We start from the raw sequence: 23,947 nt of genomic DNA, 5'->3' as shown, positions 1-23,947 counted from the left end.
GCAATTGGTACTGATATTATTAGTGATATAAGTAAATATTTTGTCGTTAATTTCACACCCTTTCTCCCGTGTCGCCGTGGCAGAAGACTACATTCGTTAGCCTTCAGTGCAGGCTTCGCGGTCGAATCCCGCTGGCGACAAACGTTTTTCATGAAATTGTTCTATCATCAAGACAATATGATAGGGGGAAAAAGAAGTTCCGTTATTGCCAAGTGGTATTTAACTAACAATTCAGTTAGTTAGACCACGGTCAAAGACAAAGGAGCCATGGTTTAACAGTTGTTAACTAATGTCAGACAGGAACACAAAACTTCTGAAATACAAATATATAGACTGAGATGCATCAGTGACAGCATTGATGTAATGTCACATTAGTTTGATGACAGCCTGCAACAAAATCAGGAATCGTTAACATGATTAAGACTATTACTATCATTTATGTTATCATCATCATAATCCTTGTCATCATCATGATCATCACTATTACTAACAAGTGGACAAAGTCATCAATATCCCCCACAATGGTAAATACTAGTCAAGAAAAATATATGAAACTTGTTGCCATGGAAACTAAAAAAATAGGTATCTATAAAATCCCCAAAAATCAAATGAGACCAGTTCACAACTAGACCTATCAACGTGTAAAGAAAGTTCTTGCAACGGCTACAAATACATCTATGGACATACCATTACGGGTCATGTCAGACGACCTTTCATGAACTTTGACCAACCAATGACTGACAAGAAGTAGACATTAGCCAATCAGAAGGCAGCTTTCTCATGCTTTACCATAATTACAATACCAGCTTCAAACTGGCGACCTTGCTTCAATACATATTTTGACAAATTATCATACAATAAAACACTGCAGGGAGAATAAACCAACCTGCAGTGTTTTATTGTACCCTAACCAACGACCATGAGTCGCTATACAATATTTTTTTGCCAATACACACCCTGATCATGTATATTCTCATCATAATAATCACTGTCGTCATCACTATTGGTAACTACAGCAGTTATGGTAATAATCTTTATTATCTTCATCACAATCATAACTAAGTTACTACTGCTGACTTTTAAAAAAGATAGTAACCTTCGTTACCATGTTTACCATGTTTACACAAACATCATCAATAACTGCAGTATGTATTAATAATCAATGATCGTTACTACATAGTACAAAAATACAATTTACAAGTACAAGACGTCAGGAACTGCTCGTATGACTGAGTGATCTACATAGTATTCAATAACATAACAACTTTGTTCACATTTGACAAATTCTGCACTGCCACCATGTTGTAACAAGTTTTGAGATACTTGATCAAAGTTCAAGTAGCTCATCATTGTGACAACGAAAACTTGTGATGTGACTGTTGGATGAATGAGATCAAATAAAACAATGAGAACTGGGGTCATAGATAACAATCACAGATATTTCAGATAAATCTGCTATTCAGGTTCATGAAACATTCACACACTAATCTTGAACATGCTGTGAGCATATTGGTAAACTCCACTTGAACAGTATTTCAATCATTGTCGGTCAGATGCAATCATGGTAGTGGAACCCACAAGCATGGTGGTGCTAACCAAGAGAGTGTGAGTGATTGAGTGAGTTAAGAATTAGAGGCACATCAGCAACTCTTGATTGAGTGAGTTAAGAATTAGAGGCACATCAGCAACCCTTGATTGAGTAAGTTAAAAATTAGAGGCACATCAGCAACCCTTGATTGAGTAAGTTAAACATTAGAGGCACATCAGCAACTCTTGATTGAGTGAGTTAAACATTAGAGGCACATCAGCAACCCTTGATTGAGTGAGTTAAACATTAGAGGCACATCAGCAACCCTTGATTGAGTGAGTTAAACATTAGAGGCACATCAGCAACTCTTGATTGAGTGAGATAAACATTAGCTTGATTAGAGGCACATCAGCAATCCTTGATTGAGTGAGTTAAACATTAGAGGCACATCAGCAACCCTTGATTGAGTGAGTTAACAATCAGAGGCACATCAGCAACTCTTGATTGAATGAATTAAAAATTAGAGGTGAATCATCAACTCTTGATTGAGTAAGTTAAAAATTATGGGCACATCAGCAACTCTTGATTGAATGAATTAAAAATTAGAGGTGAATCATCAACTCTTGATTGAGTAAGTTAAAAATTATGGGCACATGAGCAACTCTTGATTGAATGAATTAAAAATTAGAGGTGCATCAGCAACTCTTGATTGAGTGAGTTAAAAATTAGAGGCACATCAGCAAGATCTCCACCATGTAGCAACGGAAGCATATAATAATAAAGGATGACGTCTGCATAACAAACACTCCATGCACAAATGTGTAAATGTTATCCATTCAAACGTTTGCTCAACAGACAGCATGAGTCAGATGAAGAGATGGGTCTGAGCTGGTACTTGACCTGTACAGGTGAAGGTGAGGAGTGGATGAGTGGGTTAATTGGGTTTAAGGCCACTTCGAGTTTGAACAGTATCCCAGCTTGATGTGGGAGTGATGCAGGTCTTAAACGTTTACCACTTTGTGAAACCCATGCACATGGGTATGGTGCTGACAAACCTAGAAACATAATCGAGGCGAACCAGGATTCAAACCCACGATCATCAAGTTTCTGGTGTGCCCAAGGGACGCAACTCGGCACAGCTAATTGCGGCACCTTAGATGACTTGGCCACCCATGCATCTGGGAAGATGACTTCAGCTCCACAGACGAGTATTTCTATGATGTTCAGCTACTTGAGCGAACATGACTGACATACAAGCGTTTTCAATTGGGACTCGTGAACTTCAAGCTTGTGTGGAGAACTTGACCTAGAGCTATTGCTGGCGGTACTCTTTCACAAGGTCACATGAAGAACCAGATGATATGCCATTCACGCTTTGATAAGTGAAAGACATCACTTTGAAGTATATTCTGTTTTGGATGGAAGCCAGTGTACATTTAACAAGATCAAGGGCATGTTTGTCATTATTTCTATTTCAAATACATTTGCTTACAACAAGATTCATAAACAACTATTAATATAAGTTATAACTGAATAGTATTGCGTTTCAGAGACTATTACAGCTTAAATCAAGCAATCTTTTACTTCCATATTTTCATTTGATTGCAGTACTTGATATTTGTATGAACATAGAACTGCACACAGGTCACCTGCTGGCTGCAGCCTCCATAACTAGCCTGACCCTTCCAGTAACTCACGGATTGATTACAGTTTATATATCAAGTGGCATTTACTGTGCTAACCACATTAGGCCAGAGGAAATAACAGACTTGTTCTTCTGATCACACTTCTTTTTAAAAAAATAAAAACAAAAATGTAATAAGACCAACTCATTAAAAAGGCTCTAAAAAAGCAACAAAAGCTCCAATATGTCCAAGGACAAATGAAGGAGGCAACCATTTGAATTATTTGGAAGCTTTGACTGAATATACATATGTCTCAAACAAAAATCCCAGCCCTCTTCTCCGTTAACAGTCTTGACCAGGCTAACCAGTGGTTGACAGCATGAGCAACATTGGCCATCACAGTGACCTGTAAATAGTTAAGTCTCAAGTAGGCAAACCTATGATTGACAGCACGAACAACAAAGACTGTCACATTGGCACTGTGAGGCCAAACACTGTACTAACCATATATCCTTATGTCAGTCAGCTAAAATAACAAGCATGGGATACTGGGGACCTTGACCTTCAATCACAAATAGAAAATTGACCATGTTGACGCTCGACCATGTACAATGTCAATCTAATCGTCCTGCCACACAGCCAGCACACATGCATTCATAACTATTGATCTGTCGACAATATGCCCCACCATATCATATTATACCACAACTAAACAATAAATCCCATTCTCCCCTAGAGGATAGCATTATGCTATGCATTTTAGGAAGGTTTTGTTGGTTATCTTGCAAAGCTATTCAAGCAGATATAGAATGAATGGATTTTGTCTGTTAAATACAATTGATATCACTTAACTCGCAAGCAGTATTAGATTTGTTAGAAGCCAGCAACATGTCTAGTTAAATATTTCACCATTGGTCGTATCCACCTAGTAGCTCATTTTGGACCCATGTGGGAAATCGAACCCAGGCCTCAGTGTGAAGAGGAAATACTTTAACCACTAGACTACCCCACTGCCACGGGGGGGGGGGGGGGGGTCGTATCAGAGTATACAGTGCTCAGGGTTCAACAAATGTGCTGGACAACCAGACAAATACTAGTAAATCAAGGTCACATTAATGAAAGGGGAGGGTGGTTGGGATGTGTGGAGGGCTTAGGAGGGGTACAGTGTGGTGGGACGGGGTGGAGCCTCTTATGACACTCATGGGTTGCTGAAGACCAGTTCTAACCCACATCTTTTTCATGTGTGTGTGTGTGTGTGTGTGTGTGTGTGTGGGTGTGGGTGTGGGTGTGGGTGTGTTGAGGGGGTGTGGAAGAAGGAGGGAGGAGGGGGTGGTGGTGTGGTTGTGATGGGGTGTTGTGGGGGAGCCTCTTACGACAAACATTGGTTGCTGAAAACAAATTCTAACCAGAGTGAGTGAGTTGGGTTTAACGCCGCTTTTAACAGTATTCCAGTTATATCACGGTGTGTCAGCTTAATTTTGGAGGAAAGCTCTAAGTGATGCAGGTCTCAGACGTTTACCACTTCGGTGAAACCCACGAGCATGGGTATGGTGCTGACAAACCTAGAAACATAATCGGGGCGAACCGGGATTCGAACCCACAATCATAGGTTTCTGGCGTGACCAAGGGACGCAACTCTGCACAGCGAATCGCGGCGCCTTAGACGACTGGGACACCCGTGCCCCCAATTCTAACCAGAATCATGGGCAATGTTTTGTGTAACCAGGTACACTGAACACTTTAACTGGAATAAAACAAAGCTACGAATCTCGGGTTCATTAATGTTGGACCCCCACACCTCTTGTAACGATCACTGATTAAGCACAATATTCTCTTTGACAGAAGACAAACCAGATAAAAAAACATATACAACAACGCAAGGTGAAATTGTTAACTGAACACCCTTCCCCTGCTGGCATGTTGTACTCCATGGACACTGTGGTATTCCTGGCCTGTCTGTCTCTCCCACTTACATGCAGCCATGTCGTGATAAGAAACGGTAACTGCAGGGATTATCTAGACCTGCTCAGAGGCCAATATTGGACCCAAATAACGATTCATTTGCACGAATTACTAGTCAGGGGCACTTAGTAAAGAAATGTAGATAAACCCCCGAACTGATTAGCTGAGTGGCAGTTTGGCCTAACCAAACTGTTGAAAGAGAGAGAGAGAGAGAGAGAGAGAGAGAGAGAGAGAGAGAGAGAGAGAGAGAGAGAGAGAGAGAGATAATCAGTCTGTGTATATGTGTGTGTTGCTTTGCGGTGGGACTGTGTGCAAGCATGTAGATGGTGGGTGGGGATGGGGTGTATGTTAATCACCAGTATTAACCTAAAAAGAACAATGAATGAGAGTAATCAATACTACAGGCCTCAAATTTTAAATTTTTACCAAGTGCCATATGGCTCCAAGAATCTTTTTCTAGGTAGCTAGTGGTGAAATTAATAAGTCAAGCCAAAAGTGTTGGTAGCCAAAAGCATTTGAAATTATCTTTTATCAAAAAACTATTACATGTATAAGTAATAGCACTAGTCTTTAAATTGTATAATAGTGGAAACTGTACTGTACTGTACTTGTTATTTGTGACTTGAACAATGATGCAATTTATGTTACTAGATTATATCAGTATATCCTTGCTTATCCAATAAACTATCAACTAAAATAAAATACTAATTACATTAATATTTATGTATTTCTGGTGTTTGTGTGTGTGTGTGTGCGTGTGTGCGTGCGTGCATGTGTACTTTATAGCAGTAGATACAGTGTCTCATAAGCGCTGCTTGTTGGCTTGTCTTTGTCTTGTATTACATTTACTGCAGTCTGACGCTCAAATAAACATTACCTCTTTCTCCCCTAACAGTTCCTAACCCATGTGAGACTTCGTATTACTTACAAGGCCCTCATGCTCCTGTGCCCATCTCAAGCCAAGTCTAGACGTTGTACTTGATGTGTGACAATAACACACTGTATCTACGTAATGAGAGTTACAGCAAGATTGTTCTTCATCATATAATTTGAGTTCGCAGACAAAGTGGTGTTTGAGGGACTTGACAAGGATTGCAAACTGGACTGATCGTAGTCCAAACTACATAACATTAGTCCTTTATCCAAAACATACAAACATCAACCATGTTTTGTACCATTCTTAAAAAGAGTTAATGGACGTCTTCATGAATTTTTCTCATCAAAAGACATTTTTCTATTCACACAGGCTCTTCATAAATATAACTATCATTTACATTTCCACTTATCATTTCAATTTCTCCTCAAATGCTGATGTGCCACTTTTTAGTTGACAGGAAAACATCATTTCAAATGGCTTATAAGCTTTCTTGATAGTGTTATAATGGAGGCATCTTCGTCCAAACTTTGTGCTTTTGTCTGTTGACTTTCAGTGCTGCACACAATGTTCCATGCACAGTACATCCAACACGCATACAATTTACCCAGACACTATTACCATGATTACAAACACAACCACCCTATTACCACCATTACTGCTTGGTCAATATTTTTGCAATTATGTTTGTGTCAACATTCAGAAATAGCTCTAATCAAAACTAACAATACTGGAGGGAATTGGTTCGGATTTCTTCCAGAGGTTTTATTCTAAAATGGAAGACATTTGAGATAACGCTAACAAATTGCTTTTCAAAACAGGGGCTGTGTTGTGATCAATATCAGTGCTAAAAGAGAGTGGTGGAACAGAAAATAGTTTCTGACAGAAACAGATGAAAATATGTTCGAGATTAAGTGAGTGGGTGAGTGTCAGTCGGGTTTAAAGTCGCTTTGAACAGTATTCCAGTTATATCACGGTCTGTCAGCCTTGGGAGGTAAGCCCCAAGTGATGCAGGTCTGACGTTTACCACTTTGGTGAAATCCACGAGCATGACCATGCATGGTGCTGAGAAACCTACGGGCGAACCATGATTCAAACCCATGATCTAGCACGCCTTATCCACGCAGCTCTGCACAGTGAATTACACCACCTTAGACGACTGGGCCCCCTTTGAAAGCTAGATATTTAAAGGGTCCCTCGATTCAAACACTAATGGAGGAAATTAAGAACAGCCCTGCACTAATTCACTGACATGACCATATTAAGTCTGATACAAATGACACCCAATCAAAATATACACAGGTGGGAGAGTAATGCTGTGCCTGATGATACAAGAGATGGTGAGAGTTCTTTCACTTTCCAAACTGAGCTTTGTTAGCTTATACAAAGTAATAAGTCGAGGGTATTTAACATATTCATATTTATCATAACAGAATGAGTGAGTGAGTGAGTGAGTTTGGTTTAACGCCGCTTTTAACAGTATTCCAGTTATATCACGGCGTGTCAGCTTAATGTGGGAGGAAAGCCCGAAGTGATGCAGGTCTCAGACGTTTACCACTTCGGTGAAACCCACGAGCACGAGTATGGTGCTGACAAACCTAGAAACATAATCGGGGCGAACCGGGATTCGTACCCACAATCATAGGTTTCTGGCGTGCCTAAGGGACGCAACTCTGCACAGCGAATCGCGGCGCCTTAGACGACTGGGCCACCCGTGCCCCCCATAACAGAATGAAGATATACATGTTGAAATCAAGAAAGGACCATCAGTCCCACAAATGGCATATTAGACATGTTAGAACAGCACCAATTACAGAGGGGCCTCTGGTCTGGACCAGATAATCCAGTGATTGACATCATTAGCATCAATCTACACAATTGGGATCGATGACATGCTTCAACCAAGTCAGCCAACAATGACCACCCAATCCCATTTGTCGCCTCTTACGACAAGCATAGTCGCCTTTTACAGCAAGCATGGGTTGCTGAAGACCTATTCTACTCCGGATCTTCAGGGGTCCAAGCTCGGGCACTCATACACAGTGTAGGTCCAGACAGTCATTAGAGCTTTGTGGAAACTGAAGCTGGAAACTGTATTGATGTAATTAAAGCAGTCTAACTGTAAAACTGATAAATGTATTTGAGTAAACAAACAAAGTGGTGTTAGACTCCTGGAATTAATCTGACTGGCTGGCTATTTTCCAAGCATGTAACCCCTCTTTAACTTCTATAGCCATGCTGTGGCTGGAGATACTCTTGGCAGCTCGAGCTTGCAGCATGCCAGATAGACGTGTCCCTCATCAGGGGGACTGGTCAAGGAGTCAGTCAGTTTAGGAAGAAATATGTTGCCTATCCTCTGCCGTCTCTACTACTCAGAGTTCAAAGCTGGGAGGTTGCTTCATAACAGATGAGATAGGGACTTGAAAGACCAGTCTGTGGAGAATACTAATGGCCAGAGATAATGGGCAGGCAGTTAACCCTGGATATGACATCTGGCCCGAGCAGGGCTGTGGACATGGGATTTTATTTGGAAAACGTGTTGTGGGTTTGGGGTTGGAGTCGGTGTGTGACTCGAGTGATAAAGCGGGGTTCAGTGTTCAAGATTATTGCACTTATATAGTGATGTACATGAACGTGTGTGTGGTGTGCTGGTGGTGGTGTGTGTGTGTGTGTGTGTGTGTGTGTGTGTGTGTGTGTGTGTGTGTGTGTGTGTGTGTGTGTGTGTGTGTGTGGTGGTGGTGGTGGTGGTGGTGTGTGTGTGTGTGTGTGTGTGTGTGTGTGTGTGTGGTGGTGGTGGTGGTGGTGTGTGTGTGTGTGTGTGTGTGTGTGTGTGTGTGTGTGTGTGTGTGTGTGTGTGTGTTGGTGGTGTGTGTTGGTGTGTGTGTGTTGGTTGGTGTGTGTGTGTGTTGGTGGTGTGTGTTTGTTGGTGTGTGTGTGTGTGTTGGTGGTGTGCGTGTGTTGGTGGTGTGCGTGTGTTGGTGGTGTCATATTGACTACAAACCAACCAATCCATGTCTGATTCCCTTAAAGCAGAGTGTCAGGCAGGGCTACAACAAGCACCATATTTCAGCAGCTCTCCTGCATAAAAGTGCAGGGCAAGGTGACAGTACCTGCTGCAAATCTCCTGAATGAGTTCTCCAAGCACAGCAACCATCAGAGAGAGATAGACAACAACAACTAATCCAAGCTGATTTCTTGACCTCTTGATAGGATTAATCATTGATTGCTGATCGATCAATCAGTGCCTGCGCATGTGGTATAAGGCGTATAAGGCTTGTCCCACAGAGACACACTGCTTGTTGAATGTGTGAGTGGGTGGGTCTGAGCAAACAACTGCTTATCAGACGTTCTCTGGACCCCACCAAACTTGTGGTAAGAGCCAGTCAAATGAGGTGACATGCTTGCACTTATATAGCGACATGCAGGGTGCGTGAGTGCGTGCGTGCGGATTAATGTCGGTTTTACATGGGCCAGCCAACTGGGATACCTTGTCTCAGTTTAACATGGATACCCTTCAGACACATCATAATGACTCCATGTTTTATCCTCTTAATGCCTTGATCCAGGCAGGGTAACAAGAAGTACCATCTTTAAACGTCTGGGGCCAGGGATCAAACCATTAACCTTCCACTCTCGGGGCAGATGCTCTATCCACTACTCCAGTCTGCCTGACCAAATGAGCTACATGTGGTAACAATGTGTCGTCTTGCAGTCAGACTCTGTGTTATTGTACCTGTACAGTTTGGACCATACCTTCATGCTGTCAATCACTGGTTTGCCTTGCCCATACCTACCAGCCTGATGTAGCTCTGGAATTATGTTCACACTGTCATCAAACATCATTCACTCACTCTGTAACTAGAGACCCTGAGACATCTAACTAGTCTGCCTCACACTCCCTGTCTGTCTCTGACTTGCTAAATATTATAGACTCACATGGGTTGTATTGGACATATTTGTTTCAGGGTCTGTATGACAGACTTATATGATAACCCATCACCCGAGTTAATGGGGTTCCAATAAAAGAGATTTCCCTGCAGTGTCTTTTCATCCCAACTGAAATATTAAATGTCAAATGAAATATTACCACGCTGACCGTATGAAATATATATGAAATGCACCAATCCCAACCAGCAGCTTGTGTGATATGCTGACACTGACAGATGTTATGAGTCATATACACCAGTGGTATCACATAACCACTATCCTTGTTAACACACATCTGGAAAGTCATATTGATGTTTTATCACCATGTTTATTGACACGGTTTAGATTTATTGTGTTAAAAAAATGAAAAGACTATGTCAGCCATTATTCAGGTAAATCATGCTATTCCGAAAAAAATGCATCTGCCAAAACTTTAGATTCAGCTTAGCTCATAATGAGAAAGGATGTATTTTCTGTCACCGGGCACTAATAAGGATGTCTAGGTGTGTGCCCTTAGGAATTGGGATCTCTTGTAGCTATCATGGACATGTCATGTATTTCCATGTAGAGTTAACACTAACTTAAATCACAATTGCACAACTTAGCGTGCCAGGCCACACACTGAAACCACACATCCTTATCTCAGCATATTAATGGGTTATGACAAGCATGAACAACATCCCTTATAACATGCAATCAAGCAAGTCGCCAAGCCATGAGACAGAAAAAACCAAGTCTAGTAGGGGTGTGATGATACACAATCAACAAAGTCACCAGGCCTAGTTGGATCATCTTCCCGAGGCAAGAGAGTTAACTGACTTTAAAAGTCCAGTTTCCACCCTTGCCGAACTAGGCTGGAATTACTGGGCTCAATCGTAGCGCTACCAGTGACTATTACCAGTTATGTCCCTTCTAAGCCTCTCGTATCACTTGCGTTTGCTTCACACAAAATGGTTGCGCACGATCAGAACGATCTGATCGTTAATCAAGATCTATATTGTGATAAAAACGAGTCCTACATCGCGAAATGCATCAAATCACGTGAGCACCTTGATTAAAAACATGAAAAGATTTGGAAAATATCTGCTGACAACGAGTTTGCGGTGCACATGCTTTGCAAATCCTGCAATCGACCGAAATCTGCACAACAGTTTACGAACCGGATTTCGATTTCAGTGCGCGATTTTGATTGGACTATGCATTGACTTGTTAGTCCAGCCAAAATGTAACTCCATAATACCAGCCTAGTTCGGCAAGGGTGGAAACTGGACTTTTATAGTGAGGTAACTCCCTTGTCTCAGGAAGATGAGTTGGGATGCAATGATACAGAATCAACCAAGCCACCAGGCCTAGTTGGCTGACAACAGGCAGAGGTTACTGGGGAACCAGTTCTATTCTCTGAATCCCCAGGGGAAGATGGAAGTTATAGGTAGTCGTGGGCTCCTTGAGGCCATATCCCCATTGTCAAGTACCATCACCGTCTTCGCAACTAGACTGGGGACACTAGCAATACTATGCCAGATGTCCAGGCTTCAAGGAATTCTTCTGGACATCTGCTTCCTTCCTGAGGAGAGTCGGTGGATTGCATAACAAAATACTTGACCTCTTCAATATTAGGATGATAACAATAACCGTTGTTCCTAGTCTGACCTTGGCTTTTATCATATGCTCTCTAGATGATTGGACATTTTGTAAACTCTCATTTCTTGTAAGCATCTCTTTACAGTACACTTTACCCTGCTTCCTTGTGCTTCACTTCACATGCTTCACCCTAGCAGCCCAACAACATGTGAACAAGAGAAATGATTACCTCTCAGCCTTGAAATGTATGCAGGAATCTGACATAATGCCTGTGGCAATATGATTTGTAGAAATTTTCCTCAAAGATAGAATCTTTTTTCATAACATATTACATCTACTGAATAAACGACCAAACTTAACAATGCCGAGTGCTGAGACACGAACGCAGCGCAGGTTTTTCCTGTTGTTACACAGATGACTGGCCATATGCACATGATGCAGAAGATAAGCAGTGTACACATGTCCAGGGTGTTCTTGGGTCCTCCAGGATGTTTGTAATAGTCCATAGTCCGGTCCATATTAGCAAATGGACGTCAAGATTTAATCTCAGAGTGCGGGCGTTTCTCAAAGGAGTTTTAGGGGTGAGGAGTCCTAAACATTTCTGGCGCCCCTCTAGGTGGCTACACGACTTGAGGTTTGGCCGCTTTGCAGCCTCCATTATTTAGTTGTAGGCCAGTAAGTTTGGAGAAGGGCCAGTAACTTTTAAAAGGAGCAAGCCCTGCTGGCTACGTACAAATTTGATATTAAATCTACCCCCTGAAGTACCAATATATAAATTAGCATTTCTCAAAATCTTTTTGCACGTTTTACAGTACTTACCAAATATCAGCCCATGGGGAATGTAATTCCCAGTTGCTCTTGATACAGGAAATTATCTAGGATTTTCAAACAATAGTCCCTGGTAGGGAATTTGGGACATAAGCATTAGCGATGCAGTGGTTTGTTTGTCCAAAACAATGATTTTTTTAACCCCTATTTTGTTAAATTCAGAGGCTGTCAATACATCAAATCTACTAATCATGCTAATGTAAAACAATCCATTAAATTAAAGTAATATTCTCGAAACTGATGTGGCAACATACACTGGAATGTTCATAATGACGGCCCATGGGACAACGATCAGCCTCTGAGAGAAAACCTTGTTAAACCCCAGGTAAATGTTGCAAACCTGACAAATGACACTTTGACAGTGAAATCTTCAGGTAATCCAGGTCGCGGTGACCTGACAGAAGGCGTAATCTCTTACATACAATCCAGGTACACCCAGCAACAGGAATAGTCTGTTTTCTCAATGTGCATCACAACAATCTACTAAATCTTATCCATCAGTGAAAGAATAGACGATATACTACTCAAAAGAAGTTAAAGAACACCCGATTCTTTCAAATTACCATAGTTAATCTGTCATTTAATGACAGAAATATGAAAGAATCTGGTGGTTTTCTACTTCTTTTAAGTAGTATACAATATGAATCTGTTTCAGTTTTTGACTACATCAACATCAAATACTCTCATGGGGATTCTGGGTCAGTAAATCCCACTGCAAGAGGTGACCAATTGGATCGGGTGGTCAGGATTGGCGACTTGTTTGTTAGTGCGTCCTTGTACCTTGAGGGCGCGGATAGTTGCTCACAATATCGATCACTATATTGAATTTGTCTGGTGTTGACTCGATTATTTACAGGTCCTGTTATATAGCTGGAATATTGTTAAATAACAAACAAACAAATATAAAATACATTAGACAGCTTGTCATGATCCAAAGATCTAATTAGCTTGGTTTAAAGGAAGTCCTCGATATCAGACTGTTTGTCTGAAAAAATAACCCATTACCGTGCCTGCAGGGTTGCCCAGTAGCTAAAGTGTTCACTTGTCATGGTGTACAGGTCTACTCATTTCAAACACCCTCGTGGAAACAAAACACAATACACATGTACTCTTCTAGCTCTCCTAAACATGTTCATACTGGCCTTTTTATAATACTTTAAAAACTTTTAGAAACTTCTGATTCATCTTAAACATTCCCAGAAATCTGTCAAGCGTTACCATGGTCAGTTGGAACTTCAGAAAATCTCCTTTTGCCCTTTACATTATCCCATTTATCATTTCCATGCTTGTTAAAATTCAGGGATAGAAATGGGATTTGTGCCACAGGCACTCATAACCATGTATAGATGTGCCCTTTAGAATGTCAGTGTGCCAATGAGAAGAATCTTTTTAGTCCATCTTCAAATTTGGCAAATGTCATTTCACCATGAGGTAGCCTGCCCTTCCTTTCCAGTAAAATTGAGAAACCCTTGTCTGTTTTAAAATCCTCAGACTGGGTGATGTTGCAAAGAACAATTATCACTCAATATATTAAAGATTTGGGCTAATAAAGTATAATTTCTAAGTGTGCCCTCCAGGCACAAGGACCAGATATTAACAGTGCTATTGTGATTTCACCAGTGTAACATATGGAATTTCGAACCCTGAGTGTATAGAATATTATAGAGGAAAAGAATCTATATCAAACCCTGAGAATTTGAACATATGTCCAATGGTTTTAAGCAAAAAGACTATGGCAAGAGAGCTGCATATGCCAAAATATGCTTAGGTGCAGTCCTTTAGAAGTTTTTACACTGAAAACTCTGTGCTGTAGCGAGGTCTTTGAAAAAGGATATTGACCTGTTCAATGTTGTATTTGTTCCTTCTTTCACAGTTCAGTGGCTCTGAGGAGGAAAATTCAGTTCTAGCAAGCCTAATGGACATCTTTCAGATCCTAGACATAAGCTCATGTCAAGTTGAGGTAATAATTTGTCCTTTTCACCATTGTTTACCTCTTGCTTGGCTATGTACATACTTCTTAAAAAAGCAGGAATTTCAAAAACAGGTTTTGAATTTTTCAAAAGGTGAGATTTATGTGGGTTTGGAGCACAAGTTTGCTTGACATAAGAGCACTGAGAGACAACCAACAATATTACACAAAATATACATGACTTGATGTTTAACATGTTTAATAAGGACATTGTTATGGTTGTCATACACCATGGAGATGGTGGCCTTTCATGCATTCCTAATTTTACCAGTAACCTCTGGAAAGCTGTGGTCTGGATATCAATATTTCAATAGACTGCTGAACATTTGTCAATATTCAATTCCTGGCCTACCTTTGACTAACATCCAATCTCTGAAATGGACATATGTTACGGATACAAACAGCTGTTTAATTATAGTTATGAATATATTAAAAAGGAGCCCAGAGACTCTCTTCATTTTCAGATGCTTCAGTAATATACACTTGACAAATATTAAACTTGCATGGCTGTATTGTATATATTTGTTTCAGGGTTTGAATGACAAGACTATGCAGTCAAGAAAAGACATGTCTTATACATCTCCAGTGTCTATCCCGAGGTCATATTCCAGGGATGCAGGTTTAAATATCATACAATCCCTTGGACTTCATATATAAAATCTGAGATGCTGTACCTTCCCCAATTACAAGATTTAACCTGTTTGGGAAACACGAGTGACGAGTCAATGTTTAAGATCAACCAATCAGGAATCACTACATGAAGGAATCCTGCAATTTGCTATTTCTAGTGTATACAGAATCATTGATATACAATTGTCAAATGACAACTTTGCTTATTTTTATTACAACATGTACAAGTCAAAGTATGACATTTAAGATACATGTATCCATTCTCGGACAACAAAGGTTCATTTCAAGGCATCAATAGCGGTAATCATGGTAATCTGATTGTGATTGCTGCAAATAACAGTGAGTTGGTGCGATTTGCCAACCAGTTCCCTTTTGCAAAAATTAATGTAAACAATATTTCATTAAATTTTTATGAAAGTTAATGTAACAGATGTCAACACAAATCCTGCAATACAATGAACATGTTTTAAAACTAGATGGCATAACAACAGGACTAACTTAATGTTTATGAGAGGGTACAAACAGAGCTGAGGTTACATGACAGTGACATGGAAATGTAGACATAAAACATGATCAGCAAATTCCAAGAGTTTGAAAATGTGCAGATTTTGGAAAACACAGAATACCAGTATTTTCCAAATTATTCATTCATCAGTGTCCAACTGTGACGTAGCTAAGGCATTTTACAAGTTTTGGAAACTTTGGAGATATAAATTGCAAAACAATATAGCGAGGACACTAGCTTAGCATGTTTAGCGTGATCAGTTTCCATATCTGTGGACCTCTTGCGATTTGGAACCTTTTCCAAAAATTAAAACAATTGGATTTGGCCGAAATATATCCAAATTGTTTCATTTTGTCGAAATGTGTACATCTGACTGCTGCACTTCATAACGTTATGACAGGACAGGCAGACTCTAAACAAACGTCACATCTCAAAGACTAGGGTTAGAGTAGAGTAGTTTCCTTTTGATAAAGGGCAGTTACTCTAGCCGATAGACTGATGGATTTATGCAAAAGGCAAGCATGGCAAGTAGAAACAATTTGTGTAGGCAATTGTTGTATGCGATTAGTTAGTTATGCACTGTATACTATAAGAAACAGGTTTTAGTTAGAACTATATTGACTGTTGTCACTGTCTGACTGACCCATTACAAACCTTTTGACATAATATATAATAATGCGCACAATCCAGGAAGATTTGAAATGTTTAGATAATGTTTGTGAGAGATGAGAAGAGATTTTTCGAGAACAATTGAAGAATGACATAATATGATACAGAGATTATCACGCTTGTGTGTTAAGGGATGGTAAATATCCTGTATCAAAGCCTCGCTAAATTCAATGTTTATTCCTAAAACAGGATATATAGAGGTTATCACGCGAGTGTGGGTGGGGATGGTTAATATCCTGCATTAGGAATAAACATTGTATTTAGCAAGCCTTGGCGAGCTAAATACATAGTGTTTATTCCTAATACAGGATATTTACCATCCCCAAACACACAAGCGTGATAACCTCTTTATCATATAATGTCATTCTTTAATTCTGTGCTTGAAAATAGCTCTCCCTCTCTCACAAACATTACCGAAACATTGCGAGTTTTCCTGGAATGTGCGCATTAATATTTATTACGTCACAGGGTAAGTGATGTGTCAGTCGGACTGTGACAGTAGCCAATATAGCTCCAACTAAAATCTGATTCTTATACAGTGGGAAAGCAACATATACGCAAAACAACAATTGCACTTGCATTTCGCGGCAATCCATCAGTCTGTCCGCTAGAGTAACTGCCCTTTGCCAAAGGGAAGCTACTCAAACCCTAGTCTTTGAGACGTCACGGCCACGTTCAGACTTTGTTGACAGTCGGTCTGTCCTATCATAACGTCAAGTACAGTCAGATGTACACAGAGCGACAAAACGAAACAAGGTAACAATTCGAACATATTTAGGCCAAATCCAACTATTTCAATTTGTGGAAAAGGTTTCAAGCCGCAGAGGTCGACAAGCACAGATATGGCTACTGATCCTGCTTGGCTGGGCCTAGTGCCCTCGCAAAATTGTTTCGAAATTTATATCTCCAAAGTTGCCAAAAGTTATAAAATGCCTTAGCTACATCACAGTTAGACACTGATTTTCAGTATATTAGACTGTTCTTTTGATAATGATAGCAGTTATCCCTTTAGTTTATCCAGATTTCAGATGGTTAATTCTGACTCGATCGCCGAATGACAAGGGCGACGCAATGTTGTTTGTAAACAGTGAAAGTAGTCCCTACTTGACCATCTCTATCCGCATATGACCCCAACGGATATCGTTTTTATCCGTTGGCTTTATCCTGCCGAGAAACCTACCCATTATATGATAAATGTATTTATCATCCCCAAAGACACTCATTTGATAACCTCTACATCTTTTTAAAAACTTTATAGGTACAAAATAAAAATAATAAAATCCAAACAGAGCCCAGAACAATCCTTAATTTCAGATTAATTCCTAGAACTGAGGCAATCTAGACTTGAGTTGGACTCCTTGTTTAATGCGTTCTTTAGGGTCTGGCAGCTAGTGCTCCTGAAGAGCTGGGGTAGAATAGGTCTTCAGCAACCAATGCTTGTTGTAAAAGGCCACTAGATTGTCGTGAGAGGCGACAAACGGGATCGGGTGGTCAGGCTTGCTGATTTGGTTGATGCATGTCAATGTATCCAAATTGCGTGGACCGATGCTCATGTTGTCAATCACTGGATTGTCTGGTCCAGACTTGATTATTTACAGACCATATACTATAGCTGGAATATTGCTGAGTGTGGCGTCAAACAACAAACAAACTGGTAGACAGATTACCCTGAGGTATAGGTACCAAGTATATGTAAGTTAGAATAACACACATACGTATTCACTCGCCAACAAACAGCTGGTCGTGAGTCACCACACACTGGTCTATGTAACAACACTGGGATCGATAGCTTGCAAATTCAATGCTGTCCAAAACAGCTACAGCTAAGTGCTTGGGCATCTAATTCTGGCTGAACTAAATAAATCCAGTCTTATATGGTTAGCACTAAACTGTAAGTAATGGCTATGTTAGCCTGCTGTTTCAGTGTATGGGGTCACCATGTAGGCCCAGGCAGTGTCACTATACAAATTGCAGATCGGTCAGTGTACAACACCAAGCTCAACACAACTTTTGAAAAAAAACAGGGAGGTAGGGGCTACACTTGAAATAAAAAAAATGAATGATGAAATAATTCGTTAGGGAAGCAAGTTGTGTTTCTAAGCCAAAATTTAGTCAAATAATTGTAATTTTTGTGAAACAATTTCACCAATTGGTCAAATCACATGTTTTCATATGTTAGCATAATTAGTATGCTCTAAAAATGCTTGATTTAAGGAACTTGATTTAACTTGCATGAGGTACAGGTTGACATGATCAAGCGGTAGTGAACCACTTCATCATGTTCATTGAAACTAAAACTATTTAATTGTTACCATGGTTACAAGGCAAACATGTACCCCTTCTCCACATGTCCACTGCTGTTTTCTTTAAAACTATCTATAACATACACAAGAAAATATGGACTGTCATGTAAATTTTGGTCTTGGTAGGGGATGTTTCTAAAATATACTTACAGATTGGTCATTCAGGCTATTTGGACCAGGGTGCTTGGTAAGTTTATACGGCAAATATGGTAGCAGGGCTCGATTAAAAACTTGATCTAACCTGCACCAGGTGCTGGCTGACATGAAAACCAAGTTGCTCTGAAAATCACAGGTTGCTCCGTGGTCCCAAAAAATTATCAAAGTTTAAACCATCTGGTCTGCTGCCCGTTTCACATAAATTAATGACGAATTGCTGTAAAATGTAACCATGATAACAGTGCACATAATCTTGAAGTAACCACAGTTGGATGACATCAATCCTAAGTAAGACAGCATAGCAAATTACACGTATCAGGGATTAGTGATGTAGTATGGTGAATAAACTTTACAGGTATTGGGTTTGTCGGACATTTTTACATGCACTTGGTGCATGTAGACATCAATATTAGATTTTATTGATCATTTTTCAATAATATGTTGCTAAATCGAGCCCTGCCCCCTGATTACACATATGGAAACACAATAAACTTGACACTGACTAGGTTAAGTAGCTCTCCTTATTCAGCAAAGGGAGACACCAAACAAAACATATTTCGTAACCCTGGGTCAAATAACTTAACAATGACAAACGAAACTATCAAATTTCACACCATGCATACAGTGTCAGAAGTTAAAGTGGGTCTTGTGGTTTCTGTAGTGTTTGAATCTTGGGACTCCCGCAACTTGCTTGCTTACAAATATGCATGAAAAATTAAAAACCCAAATGTATAACAACAGTCAGCATAATTACCCCTGGTAACCTTTTAAACTTGTGTACCTATAGTTCTTAATGGCATCACACATATATTAAGTTAAACACTTGTATCGTTTAGCAATATGTTTGAGGCATAACTCAACTGAAGCATGCTTAAATACAGTGATTCCTCGAGATACCGCTGTCATCGGGATCCAAGATCCGGACCCCCATTCTAGGAAAGAGCGTTATACAGATATTCATTGCTGATGTTCAGCACATTACGTAATGATGGTAGTGAATAGAACATAATTATTTCACAGAGGCAGGGGACATTTTTTTTTTTTTTTTTGTTCAAACCAATAAACAGTTGTTTAATCAATAAATTGTGTACAATCAACCTGGCAAAGGGCCTCCCTACATAAATGTATTGCTTGATGAGTAAAATAATGGAATACAGTATTTGTCTACCGTTGGACTTGGAATATTTAAGGATTTTGTGGGTTTTTTAAAAAAAATGGAAATAAAAACAAAACGTGTGGCGAACTTTATGATGATGCGGGCGGTGCCTGAGAACCAAGACTATTATTTTTTAGCCTAACACTTATTGTGGACAATGATTCAAAATGCATGCATAAAACAATGTAGTACATGCTTCTCTGTCTATTCTTGAAGAGTGATAATTTAGTTCCCGTATCTTTCACTAACAATGCTTTAAGAATATATGTTGTTAAACCTCTATAAACATGATAAAGAATCTCCAATTCCATTGATTAATCCGTACCATGTGACAAAACAATACATTTTAATGTAGAACCCCAAATCATGTGCTGACACTGACTTCAAATATTGACTTGTCACATGATCAGTATTCAGTTTTAATCTGTCACGTGATGAATATTGACTCATCTGACAGAAATTAAGATGATGTCTTGTACGAACACTTCACGGTCCACAGCTAAGTTACTGTAATGAATAGAGGACATTTTAAAGACTTCATAAAAACTAAAGCGAATTTCGGTATAACAAAATGAATGATTACTCTTGACAAGGTAAATATGAAATTCATTCTGTAATGGAGTTAAAACTACAGCATGTGCAGCTGGCTTCTTGAATCATTAAAAGTGATGTAGACATGGAATTTCTCTATAACATTTTATATAGCATACGAGGGTCTATATTACAAGAGTGAAACATAACAAAAATAAATTGTTTTATGCTTAATTCATGTAATTTATTTCTTTTCCAGGTGCTTTTCACTAACTTTCAGTAGAGGCGTCAGGCTCATGAAAATAAAAAATGTGTATCTGTGCCACATGACAAAACAACACATTTCAATGTAGACCCCCAAATCACGTGACTGACACTGACATCGAATATTGATAAGTCCCCTGATCGGTATTCAGTGTTGACCTGTCATGTGATGAATATTGGCTCGCCGGGTAAAATATGAGATGGCAGTTTGCAGCTAAGTTACTGTAATGAAACAGTGGATGGTTGAAAGGCTTCATAAACCTTAAAGTGAATTTCATTACATGTATAACAAAACGAGGGAGAATAATCATTACTCTCCCACTCACCCCAAATAATGTCACCACACAGAATGAGGTCTGTCCCAGAGAATATTTCTTACTGTTAGTCAGCCTACCATATTTGCCGTATTAAGCTCCGTTCTCTCAAAAGCGACCAACTTGTAGACCAGTCTGTAAGTAATCTTTAAAAGCGGTCCCTCCCAGGATATAACAGTTCATATTTCCTTGTGTATATCATATACTTCTTACAGAAAACAGCAGTGCAGGTGAGATATATAATTGCCTAGTAATTACTATCAAAAAAGGTTTAGTTCCATCAACTTTTGAATGAAATTTGTTCACTACTGTTTGATTTCTGAAAACAAATTAAGTTTGTGGTGTACGGTTTGAGCCCCCCCCACCAGTCATTTTCTGAGGACTCAGAGATTATGATGATTATGGTATATAGTATCAGGCTATTTCTCTGCATTTTCAGTATTCTGACAAAATTATTACATATGTGTACTAAACCCAGGAAACTGGAATCTACAATGATCTAAGCATTTATTTGTTTATGCTGTTAATTAATGATGCATTAATGTCAACATGATAACAATAAGAGATACAGTTGTAGTTGCTTAGAAACAAGAGGGAATCTGGTGTCCTTGAGATTTTCTGCTTTAAAACATTTAATATGCAGTAAATTATGTTTACAACGAACATGCTTTAACAAATGTTTAACGAACTGACAGATATAACAAACTGGTTTTTTTTGTCCCATCCATTTGCTGTATATATGCTTAAAACAAACTATAATAACTAAATTTAGTGGTCACTTTGAGTTTGTTATTACCATAGTTTACTGTATCAGGATTTGTTTTCAAAGCAATCCTAAATCTTTATTTGTCAACATAAAACAAAGTCTTCAATTTAAAAGGCATTTAGAAGTGATACACATAAGGAAAAGAATTTATGGATGTCAACTTCTTTATCATGTTTATTATATATGAGGAAAACAACGTTTCGGAGGACATGAAGGAGTAAGCATGTACTCCGAAACCTTGTGTTCCTCATAATATAGAAGTTGACATCCATATTCTCTTCCTTATCATGCTCATAAAACATTTAGTTTATTCCCTTGACTTTCATAAGTCATTCTATGTTTCTCTAACAGCCTAAAAATGTGACTTAACATTGCACTTTCATGTTGAAACTCCCTAGTGTGAGTGTTGATCAGTAAAAGACAAGGAGAACACTCAGTGGCATCTCATTACTCCAGCCACACAAGCTTGTTCAGAAGCAACAATAAAGTGTCATTTAGCAATTTGTAACTAACAACAAACACGTTAGGTGGTATTTGCAGTGTTTGTGGCATGTAACTACATTAAACAGATCCAATCAATTACACCTTGTGTAATTATCTTGGCCATCAACTTGATTGGCTGCAATATACAAACTTCGATGAAAAACTACAGCTGGTCCACATATTATTAATCATGAGTGGGTGGGAAGTGAGTGAGTGGGTGAGTGAGTGAGTGAGTGAGTGACATAGTGGCTTGGTGGGTTGGAAGTGAGTGAGTGACATAGTGGGTGGGTGGTAGGGAAGTGAGTGAGTGGGCGAGTTAGTGAGTGACATAGTGGGTGGGAAGTGAGTGAGTGGGCGAGTGAGTGACTGACATAGTGGCTGGGTGGGTGGGTGGGTGGGTGGGAAGTGAGTGGGCGAGTGAGTGAGTGACATAGTGGCTGGATGGGTGGGAAGTGAGTGGGTGAGTGTGTGAGTGCTTAAAGAATGTTGTCAAGAATCAAACTCCAGCCTTCTGTGTGATGAGCTAGCAAAGTAGCCATTGAGCCGATCTTCATTTGTCGTGTCAACAACAACTGAAGTTCATGAGTGAGTGAGCAGCAAAATGAATGACTGCCACATCACTGTCCTTGAGGATGGATCAGACAAGCCAGTTGTTAGTAGAAAATATCATTAGCTATATCCTAACAAAATGATCATGATAATGGCATATAAAAAAAAATAACTCTCTCACAATGTGATTATCTGCATGTATAAAAATCACATGTCTCTTAATGTGTAGATCTGTCTCAAGCTAGACATGATAGAAGATACTGAAACCCAATAACAAACAGGTAGATCCAGATCTAATATGTCTTCCCAGGTAAACATCCTGTACTGATATCTATCACAAATTCTTTATGCTCACAAAATGTGTGAGAAGAAACTCAAGTCTTACCGAGAAGAGTGATCCAAGAAATTCCCTCCTTCATGCAGTCTGACTTTGGCAAAGAATATTCCATTTGGGAATGTCATTGATGATAGTTCTTCTACTACTAGGGTAACTTGAAATTTATACTTCTTTTTCTTAGACATGAAGGACATCATGTTGACACCAGGACCATAATGTAACGAATAAACTACAATCTACACGGTGACAGCAGTACTACAGCGGAAGGGCTGACCCTAGCGGGGGTCACCCACTGTAAACAATAGTGGACTGTATACACTGCCAGCCACCTGTTACAACCGTTACAACTGTCAAATATACAGAAGCCCTCCTCAAAGACTCAGCCGTTGCCCATGGTTCTAAGGTGATCCAATTCCTCAAAATTAGTATGAATCATTCCGTGTTGGCTGCCTAACCATTTCGGAGGGCAAAATGTCCAAGGGCGCGCGTCACTTGAAAAGACTACACGGCTGAATTGCCCACGTTTCACAAATTCTTCACTGTCAGCTGCTGTCAAATCCGCCTCACAAGCGGGCACCTGTTCGAAGAACACTGTTTTGCCACTGTCTGAAGGGTAAATCCAAGTTGCCAAAGGCCTGATATGTTTGTGTCGTATCCGTTTTGATGTCCCCTCAATGGTTATCAGATTATTGCAGAATTGACTACTAAATCTTATCTTGAAGGTGCATCCCAGTGCGAAACACACAAATCGATACGTTGGTCAATTGACTACCGCGCATGCGTTCTTGCTTGTTTTAGTTTCCGCTTCCTGTGTATCTTTTACAGCAGAGCCAATGTATCTACGCACTTCTTAGTACTGGAACAAAATACCTGATATTATATCAGGAATATCTCGTGACCTATATGCTGGTAATACGAACTTGTCATACTTGGTATAACATATTTGGAAGATTATTCCCAAATATCAGAGAAATGATAGAAGCGTTCATC

General features: G+C 39.6%; 1 protein-coding gene across 7 annotated transcripts in view; it reads right to left on the bottom strand.

The window, feature by feature from the left end:
- The window catches only part of LOC139459552 (early estrogen-induced gene 1 protein-like), a 63,508-nt gene extending 39,787 nt beyond the window's left edge, over positions 1-23,721 (bottom strand). For all 7 annotated transcript variants that reach the window (XM_071241088.1, XM_071241089.1, XM_071241090.1 and 4 more), the window contains exon 1: positions 23,006-23,721. In XM_071241088.1, coding sequence (XP_071097189.1) covers positions 23,006-23,154 — 149 coding nt within the window. In that variant the 5' untranslated portion in view covers positions 23,155-23,721. The remainder of the gene's footprint in view (positions 1-23,005) is intronic.
- Positions 23,722-23,947: the final 226 nt, after the last annotated feature.

The sequence above is a fragment of the Haliotis cracherodii genome, unplaced genomic scaffold (assembly GCF_022045235.1).
Source record: "Haliotis cracherodii isolate W230 unplaced genomic scaffold, xgHalCrac1.p SCAF_13, whole genome shotgun sequence".
Lineage (NCBI taxonomy): Eukaryota > Metazoa > Mollusca > Gastropoda > Lepetellida > Haliotidae > Haliotis > Haliotis cracherodii.
Note: the sequence above shows the minus strand (reverse complement) of the source record. Positions and strands in the feature narration are given on the sequence as shown.